This window comes from Plodia interpunctella, chromosome 12, assembly GCF_027563975.2.
Source record: "Plodia interpunctella isolate USDA-ARS_2022_Savannah chromosome 12, ilPloInte3.2, whole genome shotgun sequence".
Taxonomy (NCBI): Eukaryota; Metazoa; Arthropoda; class Insecta; order Lepidoptera; family Pyralidae; genus Plodia; species Plodia interpunctella.
Window position 1 is genome coordinate 5298046 of NC_071305.1, and position 17851 is coordinate 5315896.

A 17851-nucleotide genomic window follows, 5' to 3' on the forward strand; every position below is an offset into this window, starting at 1 on the left:
TGTCACAGTTTTGGACCAGTCCAGAATTGGTCCTCCTAAGGCAGAGGTCCTATTCTAAAGCGGAAATCGCACGCCACTAAAATATACAAATTATTATTTTAAGTTTATTTATTCAACACAAGACCTTGTACAATATTGTCACAATATTAAACTTTTACCTTTTCGTAATATTTCATATGGACACTTCTTTGGTCGTGAATTCTAAATACAGACTGATTATAATAACATCAATGTAAATTCATTTCCTCTGTTAAGGCCTGACAGTGATAATATAAATTAAAAACTTTTACGATCAATTTCCATTTTCATAATTACAGATTAATATTATAATTTATCGACTTTTATTTACTCTATAAAAATATGTTTAATTACATTTTTACACATAAATTACACAACAGATATAACAACACATAATAACTATTTTACATATATTTTATGTTCGTGCATTTTAGAATACTGTGTGCCTTTAAAAAGCTTCAATTCACTATCACAGACTTTGTTTAATAATGCATTTAATAAATAAATATATACTCCACCGATTCATAGTGGCTGATATAAGTGGAAATAAATGTTTTTTGTATTTGCTATAGAAAGTGTCATTTACAGTATAGCGTCCGACAAAAGCGTCTTTAAAACAATTATCGTAAGATTGATTTTACATGGCGCTTAGAATTTTAAATAAATAAACTTTAATTGTACAATATAAAGGCCACAATGGATCAGTGTTAGTAATATCTAACATGTTCTTATGAATAAAATATATGAGCCAATATATATACAACTAATACTTTAATCTACATATTTACGTTATTTTTGTAAGGGAGTTATTTATTTTTCACCAAATTGCTAGTGTTGCCTTAATGTCGACAATTTTATAATTGATAGTTGTTCCTGTACAAGCATATCGATAATGCTGTGGAATCGAAAGTTTAGATAGTTTCTATCAATACTCTAGAATCTAGATGATTTTCAAGTAAAGTTATCGATAGCTACATTATACACTTTTTTGCAACACTAGATACATGTAATACCTCCCTAAGTCAAAATTGTACAAATTGCATACAGGTTCAATTAAAAAGTAAGCAACATTAAGTATATAATATACGTATTGCCTATGTACTGGCTACAAACAAATGCGTTACATCGTTTATACTTCGAAGTTTACCTTTCAGCTAAGTTTCTAAAATATTACAAAACAATCTATGAAGTTAATGTCAACTACACTGTAAAAGGTATCACTAAAGTTTTTCGGATTATTAAAATCAAATAAACTACTGGAAAATAACTGGTTCCTATTGAATACTGACTTAAAAAATCTAAATTTATATTATTTAATTTATTTTACAATAATATAAGAGCTGTTGACAAAATGTTTAAATATATTCTACATGTAACAAATTGCATTTACTTTAGAAAAATTAGTCAACAACTCAGTATAATTTAGGCATCAGGTAAATATAAAAAGGTTAACAAAATGTACGTAAACTCACGTAGTAGTTGATTAAAACAAATTTATCAAAAACACACAATAGCAATGGAATTGAGCACAAATTTTAGTAAGAAAAATGATGTTTCAAATATTAATTCAACTTATCACACATTGCTCTACACACCGCGCTTAGGAGAATTGCTACGGAACACCCAGAAATAAAATCTTTTTTGGTTCAAAAACAGATTAGTAAGTACTTTTGGTTTTTGGACGGAAAATCTAATAAAACCCTGTGCAGAGGGCCGCCTAAGGGGATTTTTGGAATTTTTTTTTTTTTGATAAAGCCGTCAAATAAACTAAACAAACTCTGGGAAAAATTGCGTACAACGTCCGCAACAAGGAGGTACACTTACGATGGTCACAGTTAAACGGTGTATAAGAATTTCAAGGAACAAAAACATGATGAATATAACAAATATGAGATTCAAATCCATATCATTACAACATTAATTCATGCATTCATTAATTCATTATAAAATAACTACCAATTTATTGAAAAAAAAGGTTAAAACCATAATTTTGAGTTGCTTTTTGGCATTTATCACTCGTACTAAAACTTAGACGAGTATCGATCAGATTTTATTAAAATTTGGCATTATACTTTCGAGGAACAATTTAGTTACATTTAAATGCTGTATATTTAAATAAATGAATATTTTAATTATAAAATCGTAGGTAGTGAGATTCTGATTGATATACAGTATGTCATGAAAGTGAAAAGAAATCGGATTTTTGACGAACTACATTTTTTGCAATTGCAATACCAAATAGATTGGTTGATAAATGCCCAGTGTTGCCAGCCAACGGGAAACAGCGGCCTCATTGAATTTCTTGACAGACTGTAAGAATCAATTTCTGAGTGAACATTTATAAGTTTAGAGTAGTGACTATTTTTTTATTACTAAATACCTACTAACCCTCTTATTTATATAAAAAAGTTAAAACTTACTTTAAATTAAAATATTTGAAATGTGTTTTGTTCCTATTTCACATTACTGTTGTAAAGTTTGATAAAACATGACAAAACATATTATTTTATTTTAAAGTAGGATTTAACATTTTTATGTATATGAGGGTAAATCATTTTATGTCAGAATTCTATTGTTTTTAATGAGAAATATGAATCTTGATATATCTTTATAATGAAATAAACTTACACGACACTTCAAAAATAAAAAATAATATATTGGTATATTATTAGATTAGACATGATTTATGTAATTTATGATTTACAAAATAATTAATTTGCAATGTGCAAAGATTATGATTTTTAAGGTGAATATTTAAATACATGTCCACGTCCTTTTGTTAAATACTAAACTAACGCAGCACAGTGGCACAATTTAAGAAACTAAAAGCCGCATTTTATGTCGTGATGCATCGGAACTGTATCGCTAGTATTCGCTAGTATTCGTTAGACATTCACATTTATCTGATGCGATCTGTTGTGATGCAATACCCCTCGGCAGAATGCATCACAATACGACACGTAAGACAAATATGTATGCGACCTCACGTACAAATAGAGTTCCTAATCCATCGTAACTAACACTATAAATGCGAATGTAAGTTTGCTTGTTTATTTCTTCTTAACGCTCAAATTTTTCATACATATATTTTGAAGTACGGAGAAGGAGAGGTAGATTAACTGGTACTGTTGGAAATTGATGCGGGTAGAGCCGCGGGCGAAAGTGATTACATTCTCTTTGATATCGTGTATAATTTTAGTTTAAATAAATTAACATACACATAAATGTAGCTTTTTAATCGCTTATGGATGTAACTGAGTATTACCAACCGTTTAATACTGAGATTTATGATATCACAACACATGTTTTGTTAAAATGTCATTCAGGATGCCTTTATATAAAGAAAAAAAAAACAATGGACAGTAAATTTTTAAACATATCAGCGTGTATAATGCATATTCTTTACTATGCTATAAAAATAACGATTTATATTTTGTGATGTTAAATTGTTAATACAAAAAAAAGTGATATGTAAATTAAAAAAGTAAATTACCGGCTAGATCAATTCCGTAATCACATTATTTTTAATAACAGTAGAACTTTCTAGAGAAATTATTGGAGAGAAGAGCCAGGGGTTTTTGATACCTGACGTGTGTAAAAAATTACCAAAAGAAAAAAAAAAACGTTTCAGATGATTGAAAAGCATCCTATTGGCTAATCTCCAACTAGTCAAATGAGACACTTTTTTTAAGGTCAAAAGCAAAAAAAATTGTGTGACTCGCATTTGACAGTAATGTATTGTGACGCCATGGATTTTAGAGTCAAAAAGCAATCCGAAGAGACCTAAAATAGAGTAAACGTCGTAATTAACAAAACTAATCAATTAAAGTGACATTTGGATTATCGTGTTTGATCATTTAAATACCTTCATGTATTTTATATTTTATCCGGTCAAATGGTCAAATTATCTCGGTTCGGCGTTTTTTCTGAGGAATATTGGGCAGAAATGTCTTATTCGCTGTCCATTTCCACGTGTTCGGCCGCATAGTATGGGCGCCAGGGTTGGCGGGCCATCAAGCAGTGTAGGTGTGGCAGCAGAACCCGCACATTCATAACTGGCTGTTGTCGGCGACGGGCGCGCTCTCCAGGTCGAGCAGCTGCTTTATCCTCTCCACGCATAGATTCGATCCTTCGTTCGCTTCTCTAGCCATCTGAAATAATATCAAACATCAATAAATTAAAAACTGTTGGGCAATGTGCTATTTTTGTATTTATTTTTATGATATTTGTTTTTTTTTCAAATAGATATATAAAAATAAATAAAAGTTTATTTGGCTTAGTGATCATCAGGTCCGTTCGCTATCTGAAGGTGAATAAATGAATTTATGCCAGCCAGTTATGCATGTTAGTACATAATACATTCATATTATAAATAAATAAATAAATGCAATTTATTGCAGGTAACAAAGACCCATAAAATTAACACGCGGTTTAACCCTATTTTATCGCAATCACGCAGTGTCTAGCTAGACACGGATCTGAATGAGAAGTTACCAGTGAGAAGTTGAGGAACCCGTGCGGCAGGCCCTCCAACACGTCAATACCGACGACATTCCCCAGCCGCTTCAGTTTCCTGGCGAACATCACGCAGTCGTCTAGACATGGATCTAAATGCACCGTCTGAAATCAACATTTGGTAGAATTTAGTAGGACAGATCCAAGCCTAAGTGTGGGTGAACCAGATGGACGGACGATTTGGTCAAGATTGCTGAAAGGAGACGTACGAGGAAAGCACAAGATCGAAAAGCATGACACGTATTGCTAGAGGTCTATATTTAATATTGGATAACTACGAAAACCAAGTAGGATGCTTGTTTCTACAGAAGGAACATTGCAATGACACTAATCGATTGTTAGTCATAAATATATAAGACATATATTTGTCAATTGACGTCTTTGGAGGAAATTACTGGGGTGAAGTTTGTAGTGGCGTTTCTTCTTCACCTGCGCTTTGGAAGTCGGCAGTAAAATTAGTTTTAAGTATTTTTTCGACGTCAATAAATGATGAAACTTTTGAAAAAGTTACAGCCACACCATCTAGCGGCAGTAATAGCAAACGGCATGTCACATGACGTGTTGAATTTAATCGAATGCCAGCTATACCTACATTATCGCGATACAGACAGTTCGAAAATAAGAGAAAAATGTAGTGTCGAGTAGTACACTGACCAGGATCTTGACGGGCGGGAACTTGTTGAGCAACTGGTCGTCGGCCCAGTAGGGCGACAGCAGCGGCTCACGCGGCACTGAGAATATGAACTCGTCCGACGGGCTGCGCGCGATCAGCGCGTCCAGGTTCGAGCGCACCGCCAGCCTGCGAGTTTACTGATCTCTATTTATCCAGATCAAACAGACGCGTACTATCACTTTTATAAGTTACACCGATTTACCTGCGCAGAAATCAATTTTTTGCATGGCGCGAAGATATCTGCGCCAATCATAGTGCGCCATTTGGACGCGCGAACAAAACCGTTCGCTATTGGCTAATGTGTTCGCATGTGTAACAAACAGAAATATAAATATTTTCTCTTTATAATATTAGTATGGATTAAAAAAACACTTGTAATATTTAAGAAAAATATGCACAATAGCGGATGGAAGTTTCGTGGTAAAATGTATATTTTTTTAAACAATCAGCTAAGGACGGCTTTTTTTTATTTTATATATAAAGCTTTACATTTCACAGCTGTTCAAAAACATTATCTGTTGATAAAAATAGATCGTTCGTGCTTACTCTTCCTGCGTGGGGCGGGAGATTGAGTTGGAGCCGGTGATGTAGGCGAGGCGGGACGACATCGCCGCCATTATGCCGGTCGTCGCTTCACTTATCCTGCGATTTATACAGATACATACAGATACACTTATACAGATACATGGACAAATTAAAAAAGCTACTTTTTTTAAACGGGAGCTCAGAGACCGCTTTCCTACTTTGTCTTCTCCACTTCACATGATCTTCGACATACCTAGTTGACAGTTTGTCAGTCAATTGACACGCATATCATCTTTGACGATATAGTAAATACGATATTGAACTTAGGATGACGCATCTCTTATTGAAGTAAAAAAATATCTATGTCTACCGCTGACTTCGAAATCGCTGGTGAAGAAGCAGCGCAACAAATTTCACCGCAACCTTTACTTCAAATGGTGTGCTCAAAAATATAATTTTTTTTTTCGCGGGCTAATGTAATAATATTAGTGATGTTTTTACGATTATCGAACCTCAGACTTCTACTGTCTTATCAGTCTACTGTTGTTTATGATGTCAGGTTTCTGATATTAGTTGCTGATATTTTACAATTAATTATTTATAGATGTTCTACAAATTCAGATGATCTGTTCTCTATATTACATTTAAACATTGACACCTTACTGAACCAAATATAATAATTTAAAACTCACCTGGTTTTTATTCGCTTTTTACTATCTTTATTGTCGAGGTCTTCAACCAACGGCGGTTCACCAACTAGAGTACTGGAGTTTTCAGATTCTATGTCCCTGTAAAATTAAACGTATTTTTTTTTATTTTGATAATAGATTTTTTTCTCGTTTCAGCGATTTCCTGGTTACTTCCTCTGCGTCTATGGCGACAGAGGTAAGTGTATATAAAAAATAATGTAAGAAATATTTTTACGTTTATCTACACATTCCTGTGTTTTTTTAAAGATTCGTACACGGGTGGAATATAACCTGGAAGAAATTCCCACGGAAGTGAAGCCCCGGGGCGCAGTTTGTACTTCATATATTCAAATTTACATACCATGTAAGTATACAGGGTGACTTTTTAAACGTTTAATACATATGGACACACCTATAACTGTTGGTGTCAACGGGTTTGCAGCATACGTGGCGGTTGGGCTTGATGACGGGGATGCGGCGGCCCTCGGAGTCCGTGTCGCTGTCCAGCACGTAACGCTCCAGGAAGTCCGACACGTACTGCTGGGACTTGTCCTCCGTTGGCGTCACACCTGTACACAATTATATATAATTATGTCTATTTTTGAAATAAATTATGAAAACATAAGCACTCGATCAAAATCATAATATGTTTCCGTTTATACAGTTTGAATATTTATGTAAAAAATGGTAACCCTTTCTGGCATGATAGGGACCAACACTGTTTCTTCTCAGCATTGTAGTCGTTCGAAAATGCTAGTAGTTTGCAGCTTTGGTAAATATAATTCAATTTAGAATATGACGTGAAAAAGTGCTTGTGAAATTGTAATTTCTGAATAAATTATTTGATTTCGATTAGATTTAATCTCCTTCATAATCGCATTTCTCATGGCTGATTTACGTGGAATGAAACACACGACGTCTTTTTAGCACTATTAATGGTAAACGATTAACATGTCGGTGGAGAGAAGCTATAAGTTTTCCTACCAGTTTGCGTGTGTTCGCTTTGAAGTGAGGCGGCACTGATGGTGGTGTCTGAGGATTTCCTGCGTTCGCTGCCCGACTTGTGCGCGTGGAGCTCCGCTAGGTCTGATGGGGACACTTCTTCGAATGACGATGGGCCTTCGCTGACGCCCTCTGTTCACACCAAGGAATTTTGATAAATAAAATGTTTTTTATTTTAAGCTAGCGTTTCGTCCTAACTTCGCTCGGTTAAAAGCATAATAAATTTTAAACCTAAACCTAAGGGAATCACACTATCTATTGGTAGTTTTCCAGTTTATCACTTTTTTCAGGCGGACGCGGACCCCAAGTTTATTTTTATAATATCTAAGGATTTGTATACACTACATGATTTATCAAGTTGTATGTTTAAATGTAAGCTGTTCAGATAAAGTATATCTTTATATGAAGCATTGCAAAAACCACCGCAGCCTTTTCTTCAATTCAGTCTTACTAAAATTATCCGTATTTTATATTAAAAAACCATAACCGACCTTGTGTGGGGCTAACTTTAAGGAAACCGTTGCTATCCAAAGGCGTTGTGGCGCTGGACACAACAGCATTGTTCGGATTTTCCTTAGGTTTTTCATCTTTGCTTTTCCCGGTCGTATTAGGGCTGGCGTACGCTGAAATTATATTTAATTATACAAAAATACTGAGTTTAAAACGTCAAAAACATAAGGTGCCCCCCTAGGCACTCCTGGCACTGGACCTCCAGTTCAGGACCTAAACTGATCAGCATCGCAAATTCGTACCATCAAGTTAAAGAAATAAGACAATTGAACTGACATGCATTTGAATCGTTCCGTGATAGTTTATGTTAGGTCTGCTGATGATATCTAGAGCTAACACTACTCACCCTTGAGACACCTCATCATGAAGCCGAAGGGCAGCAGCGGGTCCATGAGGCACAGCAGCCGCGCCGGGCTGGGGATGAAGCTGACCAGTAGAGGGGCATACGCCATGAACAACCCTTCGGGAGTTCGCAGCCCTGACGATAGTATCTTTAGCGTGCAGCCCGCAATGAGATTCGCCCCCGCCGAGTCGCCGGCGAACACTATCCTTTTACCTGTAAGCAATAACAGTTTTAGAGATCTTTCTATGGAAATGAACCTTTTATCATTAGTGCCTTATCCTTGCGGCGATTTCACTCGCCTTTGTCTAATTGATCTGAGTCAAGACCCAGCCTATGCTTTGGCATAGTATACGAATTTATCCATATACATAAGTCAGAGTTAAAATATTTATTTTTTCAAACATTCAAACATTTTTACAACATTTTGTAACGCACTATGTATACGTATGAACGCGCTATGTATATTTACAGAAATGGTAAAAGTTACATACCAGTAGTACCAATCTCTTTGAAATTGTTGATCATCCAGCAATACGCGTAATAGACTTCTTCCAAGGCCCTGGGGAAGGGCGCTTGCGGGGCCAAACTGTAGTCCACGGACAGTATCGGCACGTTCAGTTTGGCGGCCCACTCTCTCAGATAAGTCTCGTGGGACTTCGAGCTCTGCGCCACGAAGCCGCCGCCGTGGCAGTGGAAGATCACGCCTTCCGACGGCGGTAGGGTTGATACGCCTTCGCCAGTCTGTCATTGAAAAGTTGTGTTTCTCAAATCACAGGGCTTCGAAGATATTGGCTACAGGGATAAGGGCACCTTTTACATATTTTCATAAAGGCTTGTTCACATCGTTATTATTGTTGAGCGCAGGTGTTCAGCACTCAATCTGGACAGGCACTGATTGCCGCAAGTCCAAGTATTTCTAGTAGCATTTAACAATGGCACATACTATCTACTAATCAAAATGCGAACAGGCCTTAATATGTAATTGTACCTAATTACTCTCATTGAAATGTTACTAATGTGTATTTATTATATTACTTACCATCCCCATTCTCTTATTGACGCTGATCAGCCGCACGTTCAGCCCTTGCAAGCCTATATGTACAGTGGGCGGCAGGACAGTGGTTTCCTTCCCTTCTGTTGTCAACACTGTGATGGGTTCAGGCGGAATTGTTATGAGTTTGTTGACGGCCACTGTAGACGACATGAGGCTGGGCACTCGTTTCATAATTTCTGTAAATAAATGTATGTAATGTATTTTGTTAGTCTCTTCGTCTGTGTACAGTCTGCCACAGAGAAATCTGACCCCCTAAGAGATGGTGTTCAAATCGCGGTTGGTCAGATTTCTCTGTGGATCTCTGGGCGACGATAATAGAGGCGCATTTGCAATTAATTTGGATAGTTTGAATTGCAGACTGGTATATGTGAAAAATATCATTTTTATTTTTACTGTACTGTATTTTAGTGGAGCTCACTTCTGATATTATTTTTTCTCCTTTTTTATCTACTAAAAAATGTAAAAGAGAAAATAACTAAAAACAAATAGGCATATTCTGCCGCATCTCAAGTTACACTTCATTGAACTCTATGCGATGGCAATAGTGGCGAATTTACAATGATTTAGGTTAGCTTGATGTGATGACTGTATTTAAATTGAAATTTGTTCTTAGTGAACAAATAAGTCCGTGAAATTTAAAATATAGTCCAATTGCGTGACACAAATTCTCCGCGGATCATCTATGTCGCACGCAAAAGCACTTTTATTATTGGGGTGAATATATTTGGTTGTCGATTGGATGCCTTGGATACATTGAATTATAATGCTATTTGCTCAATGTCTGGAGAGGGTGGAACTCTATTCGAGCTACAATATTTGATTACCAATCTGATTTATGTATGATAGTTTTATTACTCCTCCTACGTTTTATTACTTGTGGTGGTGACGTGAGAGGTGACGAAAATATCGTGAGGAGTTTGAACTCAATTTTTATCAGCTAGTGTGTGTATAACAGGTAAAAATTGTTCAGAATGTGATAGTTCTCGTTGAGTTAGTAACCTAAACCAAGCCTCGAACTTACTTTGGGGCTAAATAAATCTGTGTGATTTGTCCCTATATATTTATTTACTTTGTAGTCTCTTATGAGAAGGGAGTGGAGTGGAGAAAAAATGTAGTCAAGCGGACCACGTGGCTCCGATGCTTGAAACAGCTGTGTAAGAAACAGGGAAAACGTTCAGATGAGAGAAAGAGGATACATTACTCACCATTAGGCGAAGACACAGCCCCAGCTGCAACAGCAAACTACGCAAATACGAGAGAGATGATGGACTGAGGACATTACTCACCGACTCGCTCACCAACTTAGTAGTCTCTCATGAGGACATTACTTACCACTCTCAGCCAGAAACCAGAACGCCTTGCAGAACTCCACGCTGGCCGACTGGGATATGTTGACGATCCTTCTGGCTCTCATCTCAGGGTCTATGAGGTACTGGCCGCCGGTCCAGACCGAGCTGATCAGGTTCCCGTGGCTGTAGTATGCTTCCGAGAACCCCGCCATGCATATCGATATGCCTTTTAGTATGCCGCGCATTGATGGTAGGAACTGGAATTAATTTGTTTGTTTGAAATAACTTTATTGCATAAACCATACGTACATCATTCAGAACAGTAAATGCAACGGCAGACTTATCCCATGAAGGGATCTCTTCCAGTGATTAGGCAGGAAAGGAAATACTGTTATTGTTGGTTTTATGTAGTAAATTACGAGAAAACGATGGATCAGACATTTAGTGAGTCCGTTTTATGATGAATCTGTCTACAGTGGAGCCATAATCAAATGGCAAAAGGATCAATCTGCGCGACAATGTCCAATTTGCAAACAAAAGGAAGCATTTTGCTCGTTTTTAAGATTCATGAGAAAGAAGACTCAATCTAGCCAGCAGTAATTACGCAGTACTATATTGTTAATCAAAAGAAACACTTTAAGAACTATTTTTAAACCTATTCGAGATAAAAACCAGTGACCGGCCAATTCAACCTTATTTTATCAAAAGTCAATTTCTTAATTATATACAGTAAATAACAATGAGTTTTAATTAATTCTCACTCCCACGAATGCCCCATTTTTTAAACAAAAGAAATTGGGAATGAGGCAACTTCTGATAAGACTGTGTGTGAGTATGTCTTTTCCCTTCCAATTATTTAATTTCATACGCTATTTCAGTGTTTAAGTCAAGAATCTAATGCTTGAGTCCGATGTAATATCGTCAATGATCATTCCAGTTACTAATGGCTGATAGATTTTAAAATATAGAATAATCGACACGAAATAAGGAAAACACAAACATCCGAAAAATTGACTTTCGACACATTAATTCGATTATGACTTCAACCTTGTAAATATTAAGCATTCGGCCTTGTTATATGTTAATGATATCGAGACTATATAAGAACACATTCCAGGAAATTATCGTGAAGCCACCGATTCGAGCCATAAGATTGTATTTTCAGTTTCAGTACAAATCAGGTCACGAATACGAAGAAATCGATATGGCATCGTGGCCGTGTTTACATTCGCGCGATTAAATTATTTCAAAACATGTAATGACGTACGGGTCAAGATAAGGTCAACAAACTCTATCATATGACAGGGACTCTTAAATGATAATAGAGTTAATGGGTTAATTGTAGATGCAGCTACGTACTTTAGACTCCCGAGATCCAGTCTATCATTAATTGGTATATTATGGTGGGAAAATTCTACCCTTGAAACACGCATGACATTTCATAATAAACGGATAGTACAAGCATTGTTTTTAATTCTCATTTGATTATGCCGGCTCTACACTATCCAAAGAAAAGTCAGCATGGTACTACCAACTGCTAGTAGGCATAGTGCTACGAAATCCTTAATATTTCCTAAATATTAAAATATATTAAAACCATGAGCTAACCTGAAATCCCAGACATCTGCCATAAAAACAATATTGGTTGATGGTATCAGCTTGGGCAAACAGTTCCTCTGGGGAGTGTGGTTCTGTCGGGAACAGATCCCCCGGCGGTGACCAGGACAACAGAGTGTGGAGGTGGTGGAGACAGGTGCCCAGGGATGCCAGCAACTGCCCACATGATTCAATTTCCCTAGAAATAACATTAAACAACTAAAAAAAGACAACATAAAAACCAGCATTTAGAGTTGGGCAAAATTAATCACAAAATGTTGTTAAACATCTTACCTAAAATACTGTAATGACACAAAGTAACTGTATTATATACTTAATGACTCCTTTATAATATTATCTACATAGTGAATTTTCTAATAGTAATAGAATAAATAAGTACTTATACATAAGCAAATAAAAAAAACCTAGAAATATATAAACAGGAAAATTGAAAGCTCTAAGTAAGAAAATATGTCATAAACTTACTTGACAAAATAACTTTTTCGGAAGAGAAGCGCATCTCGACCTGTGCAAACTTGCCGGCTTAGTTTCAAGCCATGTAGGACACAGGAGTCTACTACTGAAACAAAGCTGCGATACCCATTGCCTGGAGACTTGTTGTCAAAATCGTACTGTGGTGCCACCTAAAATGCAACATAACAATAATAAATCAATATCTATCTTACAATCATATTCCTGGAAATATATTCCTTATGGGTGAAGGTGATCCTTTAGACACGAGGAATAAATAACTACAACATTAACATGCTCATGGTCATATTAATATAGTGGTTACTATCACTTCCTTCCACTACTGTCATCACTAGAGTACAGATTTTCTCAGGATACTTTCCTATACTAAAAGTGATTGGTAATGAAAACTACAGACTATGTCAGATTGGTATATTGTTGATTGTTTATAGGCTTGTCTTGGACATTTGGACCAACACTATATTAAAATATTCATACACTTTACACTAATTTGGATACTCACCACGAAATATAGCTAGGATTTTGTATGTCTCTTTAACTAGTATAAAAAAAAGATAGTATGAATACATATTTACAGCTTTAAATCTTTATCAGCTTCACAGCTGTAGTTTATCAACTTTATCAACTGTCTACAATTTTAAGCATGACTAAATTATAATTCAAGGTCATATGGGCAAAGTTCAACTAACATCTGTGAACTATATACACAGCTGTAAATTGAATTGTGTAGGTTCCAAAAATAGTAATTCAATAGGTGGTCATCAATACTATAATCAATACCTACTATAAAGTAATATGATCCTCAGCATTAACAACATCATCACATTATATTTACAAATTTTGCTTAATTCAGACACCAGTCTTTCATTCACAATCATTAAATTACTCCATTTTGTCTAAGTACACAGAGAAAATATTCTTATATTTTTTACTTTTAAATGAGCAGTTTCTGATACCTACTATATTTTTACTCCATATTATTATTTTCAGAATGTAGTAATGATGTTAAATGTTAGAAACCAATAAGTTAGCATATGAATTGTTGATCTTAAGATAGTGCGGCAATTTAGTATTAAACATATAAAACCCAGAGAAATCATTAATGAAACCCCTTATTATTTCATTTAATTTGAACTTTTGAAGCACTTCTTTCCCATTACGAATAATTAAAGAAAAGTTAACGATCAAGTGGAAAACATACCTTTCTCACATGATCCACCAAAGGCCAGACAGTGTCTATATGGTCTATCAAAGTCATGAACCCTTGGTAGAGTCTCTGGCCATTTTCACTATCGTCAGGCTGAAAGTACGTGGCGTTATTTTGGCAGGAATCTTTCAATGCTTCGTACATGGCATACGTTGGCGGAGCACCCTCCGCATTCTCCTCGCAGCATAATGAAGCTTTCGCTGGAGACTCCGTGAAAGACATCTTCGGCACTTTTCGCCTAACGTACAGGAAACCACGGGTAAACAATTTAAACCTCATCTGCAAAGTCCATCAAAACATAAAAGACACTAATTTCATTTGTTATGCACTGACTGACACACGATACCAATAATAATAAAAATGGTAATTACAAAATTTGTAGCTTCTACTTTGATCTATCATTGTATCCTATTTCAGGAAACCCATTTGCAGATAAAGCTTGAACTTAAGCTAATAATTCGCCATACAAAATTTAGATAGGTAATTGAAATTCACCGAATGGAGAACACACACCACCACACCACTGAAATATTTATCAATGACAATGACAGCTGATCCACTCAAATGAAAGGAAAACAGTCATTTTTCCAAGATTTTCCGCGACGAACAACAAATAAGCGTGTTCCATTCTGTGGTATAGAGGAAAAAATGCTATTTACTCAGACATAGCTTTCCTGCAAGAAACGTACTTAGCTAGAAAGTGTAAAAATCTTGTAAATATACCAAATAGTGTCAAGAAAAGATATATTTATTTATAACTTTATGCTTTTCACACAACACAATCAATGAACCAACCAATGGGAAAAAGGTGGATATATGATTGGTGAATTCTTGAAGATGTCAAAATCAAAATAAAACTTGTCAGTGTCAATGTCATAATCACTGTTTTCCTTTCTCTTGTTTTTGCTTGCTGCGTTCGGCATGGCGTTTGTGATTACCTAGGAATTAGGTACTCAATACATTATAATGTAAAATTTGTAGTCTTGTTTTGTTATAAGTATGGGTGAAACTGATGTGGTAATTGAAACTAAAAGCTATGATAGGACTAGCGAAACGATACAAGAAAATTCGGAAACCACTAAACAGCTAGTTCAATATCCCAGTTTGTTTACTAGCAAAACATTGCTGGAGCTGTGTAGTTCCTCTTGGTCTCGGTCTTCAAAAGCTAATGAAGACGTGCAGCCCTACTTACGAGGATGCAAGTGGTCTCCAGACGGCACATGTTGCTTATCAGTTGTGAACAACGACGGTGTGCACGTAGCAGAGTTGCCTAAAAATCTTTATTTTGGTTCAGTTTCTTCTACCCGTACAATAGATGTACTAGATTCTGTGATTCATGTGAAAGAAGCTGGATTAGTATATGATTTTTGCTGGTACCCGTTCATGAACAGTGCAATACCCGAGTCTTGCTGGTAAATAACTTTTATTGAATTAATTAATTTAATTACTTGAATGACATACTTATCCATCCAATCTAGAATGCTAGCTCAATCTGTGTGATGAATACATCAGTTTTAATCTGTCTTGAATTCACTAAACTCAGGAAAATCATAAAATATATTTTCAGTTGGATAACCACAAGGCAAAATGCTCCAGTGCAGATGTGGGATGCATTTGATGGATCACTACGCTGTTCATACCGGGGCTTCAATGCTGTGGATGAAATGGAACCGGCATTGTCTATCACATTTAATAGGGAGGGTAGTAGAATCATAGCTGGTTACAAGAAAGTATTGAGGACCTTTGATGTTGAGAGGTAAGTTATAGGTAATTAGTATTAGTACTCATTCTTTGAGGCTTGTGTATGAGAGTAAATATTTTTAATTCATGTGTTTGAATTTAATATTTTTTTTTGTTGATTTTTACTCATCTAATCCTAATTATACCAGCATCAAAATGAATTTAAAATTATAGAATTTTAGCTATTTTAAACCCTATTTTAAAAATTGCAAATTAAAATGTAATAAATGATAAGGGTTGATTAATGTTCACAGGCCAGGCAGAGAGTTTGCAGAAAACAAAATATCTAGTCCGGCATCCTGTCTTGCAGTAGACAGCTACCTGCTGGCTGTTGGGTCTTGGAATACCACAATCAGTCTCTACAATATGACTGAAACTGGGACTTACAAGAGCATAGGAAAAATGCATGGTCATTCTGGTAATTTATTGTGATGATTCATGATCTATTTTTCCCTAGATTAGGACCACTCATATCCTCCCGAAAATTTTATAGCCTTAGTCACTGACAGGCATTAATATCATTTCCAAGTTGGGTTGATGTCAGGCAGATGGCGGGTTGTAAAATCATAGCAAAATCTTCAAAATTTGAACTTTTATTTTTATGCTCATCATCATATCATGCTAGTGTAATATTTGTTGATTGTGTAAGTGCTAAATAGCATGGATGATTCTAATAATATTGCTTGAGCAAACTAACAACCCTCTTACAATTATTTTTCTATGTATTCCCAGGTGGAATCACACACATGAAATTCACTCCAGATGGTTTGAAACTCGTATCTGGGGCTCGCAAAGACCACCGCCTGCTCGTATGGGACATCAGATGTTACCGGCGACCTCTCAACATACTCAGTAGAGCAGTGAACACAAATCAGAGAATATATTTTGATATATCACCATGTGGGAAATATTTAGTTACAGGGGGCACAGATGGTATCCTCAAAGTGTGGGATGTCGACCAAGCAGATTGGAGAGATAGCTTAGATTCCGGTGATATTGATAGGGATAATGTGACATATAAGGTACATCTACTAATAATACTTTAAAATTAATTGAATTGAATAAAACTTTAAAATTATATAAGTATAAAGGGTAAATAAAGGTCTTATTGAAAGTAGCTATACAACGACATGCTTTGCTTTTAGTACAATGTATTTGAATATATAATGTTTTACTTAACATACATACATTTAATGAAATGGCTTTCGTTTTTAGTTTCCTTTGCACAAGGATTGCTGCAACAGTGTCTCAATACATCCTTGTAGACCAATACTAGCTACGGGATCCGGGCAATACCACTTTGAAGATCCAGTCAAATCGATACAGGAGAGTGAAGTTCAAACAGATAGTGTGTACCGAAATGGTGAACATGATGATTTTAGTGAAGATATGAGGTACTCTTGGAAAGCTGAAAATAGTTTGATGTTTTGGTGGACAGGCGACGTACCTGATTTGACATAAAACTAGTAATTTAACAAAAAAATATTTTGTTTTATTTAAAATCTACTAACTACTTACATAGTTTTTTAAATGAATAATTTCAGTCTATAGATTTATTATTTCGGTTATGTAATAGAAATATATTTGTTATTTATATCCACGCTAGTATGGGAGCAAAACATAAACGTACAATGTGGCAACAAGTTCTCCGCGCAGATTTTAAACAAGGGCTATAAACTGGAACCGGTCATTCCCCTTATAATAATCACCGACGGGATCGCAATGGGCTAGCAACCATAATCTCAACTCCATAATCTCCATACAACTAAACCTTGCCTGCGTGGCCTTCTTTAGCAATTCTTGGCTCAGTGTACCTAGCCCTAGGAAAGGGTCGTGATACTGCATTCTATTTGTATTTAGTCACAATATCACTCTATACTGTATTCAATTGCAAGGAAATATAGTTATTTATATAGATTATATAGATACAAATAAGTTTTTTAAAATTTAGCATCGTAGATTTGTTTGTAATGATGTCTTAGACACGTAGCACGTGTCGTAGAATGTTAGCAATCTAGCATCTTAGAATCTTAGCTATTTGTAGAGTCGTAGCTTATCGTCGTAGTTGGTAGTGCTACTGCCGTCTACGATATGCCTACACGTTGACTGAATGCTAATGAAGTTTCAATTTTGCACTTTCTCACAAAGTTTTTTTTTGTCATAAATTTTTATTTTTTATTTTTCTACACGGCTATTTG

At 35.6% G+C, this 17851-nt stretch overlaps 2 protein-coding genes across 5 annotated transcripts; one reads left to right on the forward strand and one right to left on the reverse strand.

Moving 5' to 3' along the window:
* Positions 1 to 1728: 1728 nt before the first annotated feature.
* Hsl (Hormone-sensitive lipase) lies at positions 1729 to 14689 on the reverse strand. Of its 4 annotated transcripts, XR_008405143.2 has the most exons (17): positions 14285 to 14424; positions 13908 to 14192; positions 12701 to 12858; positions 12227 to 12413; positions 10662 to 10875; positions 9315 to 9505; positions 8767 to 9016; positions 8279 to 8488; positions 7914 to 8045; positions 7405 to 7554; positions 6833 to 6989; positions 6424 to 6519; positions 5753 to 5848; positions 5188 to 5332; positions 4513 to 4638; positions 3414 to 4169; positions 1729 to 3349 (listed from the first exon to the last, which is right to left on the reverse strand). XR_008405143.2 is itself a non-coding variant. In XM_053752254.2 (16 exons), the coding sequence occupies exons 2-16, from the start codon at positions 14190 to 14192 to the stop codon at positions 4068 to 4070; spliced, it is 2499 nt and encodes an 832-aa protein (XP_053608229.1). In that variant the 5' UTR covers positions 14603 to 14689; the 3' UTR covers positions 1729 to 4067. The 4 variants fall into 4 exon arrangements, 3 of the variants coding, with proteins under 3 accessions (XP_053608229.1, XP_053608227.1, XP_053608226.1); XM_053752254.2 differs by lacking the exon at positions 14285 to 14424 and adding an exon at positions 14603 to 14689 and having other exon boundaries at positions 1729 to 4169; XM_053752252.2 differs by having other exon boundaries at positions 1729 to 4169; positions 14409 to 14518.
* Positions 14690 to 14800: 111 nt separating this feature from the next.
* On the forward strand, positions 14801 to 17153 carry WDR79 (WD repeat domain 79). The gene is made up of 5 exons (XM_053752255.2): positions 14801 to 15325; positions 15481 to 15669; positions 15908 to 16071; positions 16386 to 16675; positions 16869 to 17153. The coding sequence occupies exons 1-5, from the start codon at positions 14913 to 14915 to the stop codon at positions 17112 to 17114; spliced, it is 1302 nt and encodes a 433-aa protein (XP_053608230.1). The 5' UTR covers positions 14801 to 14912; the 3' UTR covers positions 17115 to 17153.
* Positions 17154 to 17851: the final 698 nt, after the last annotated feature.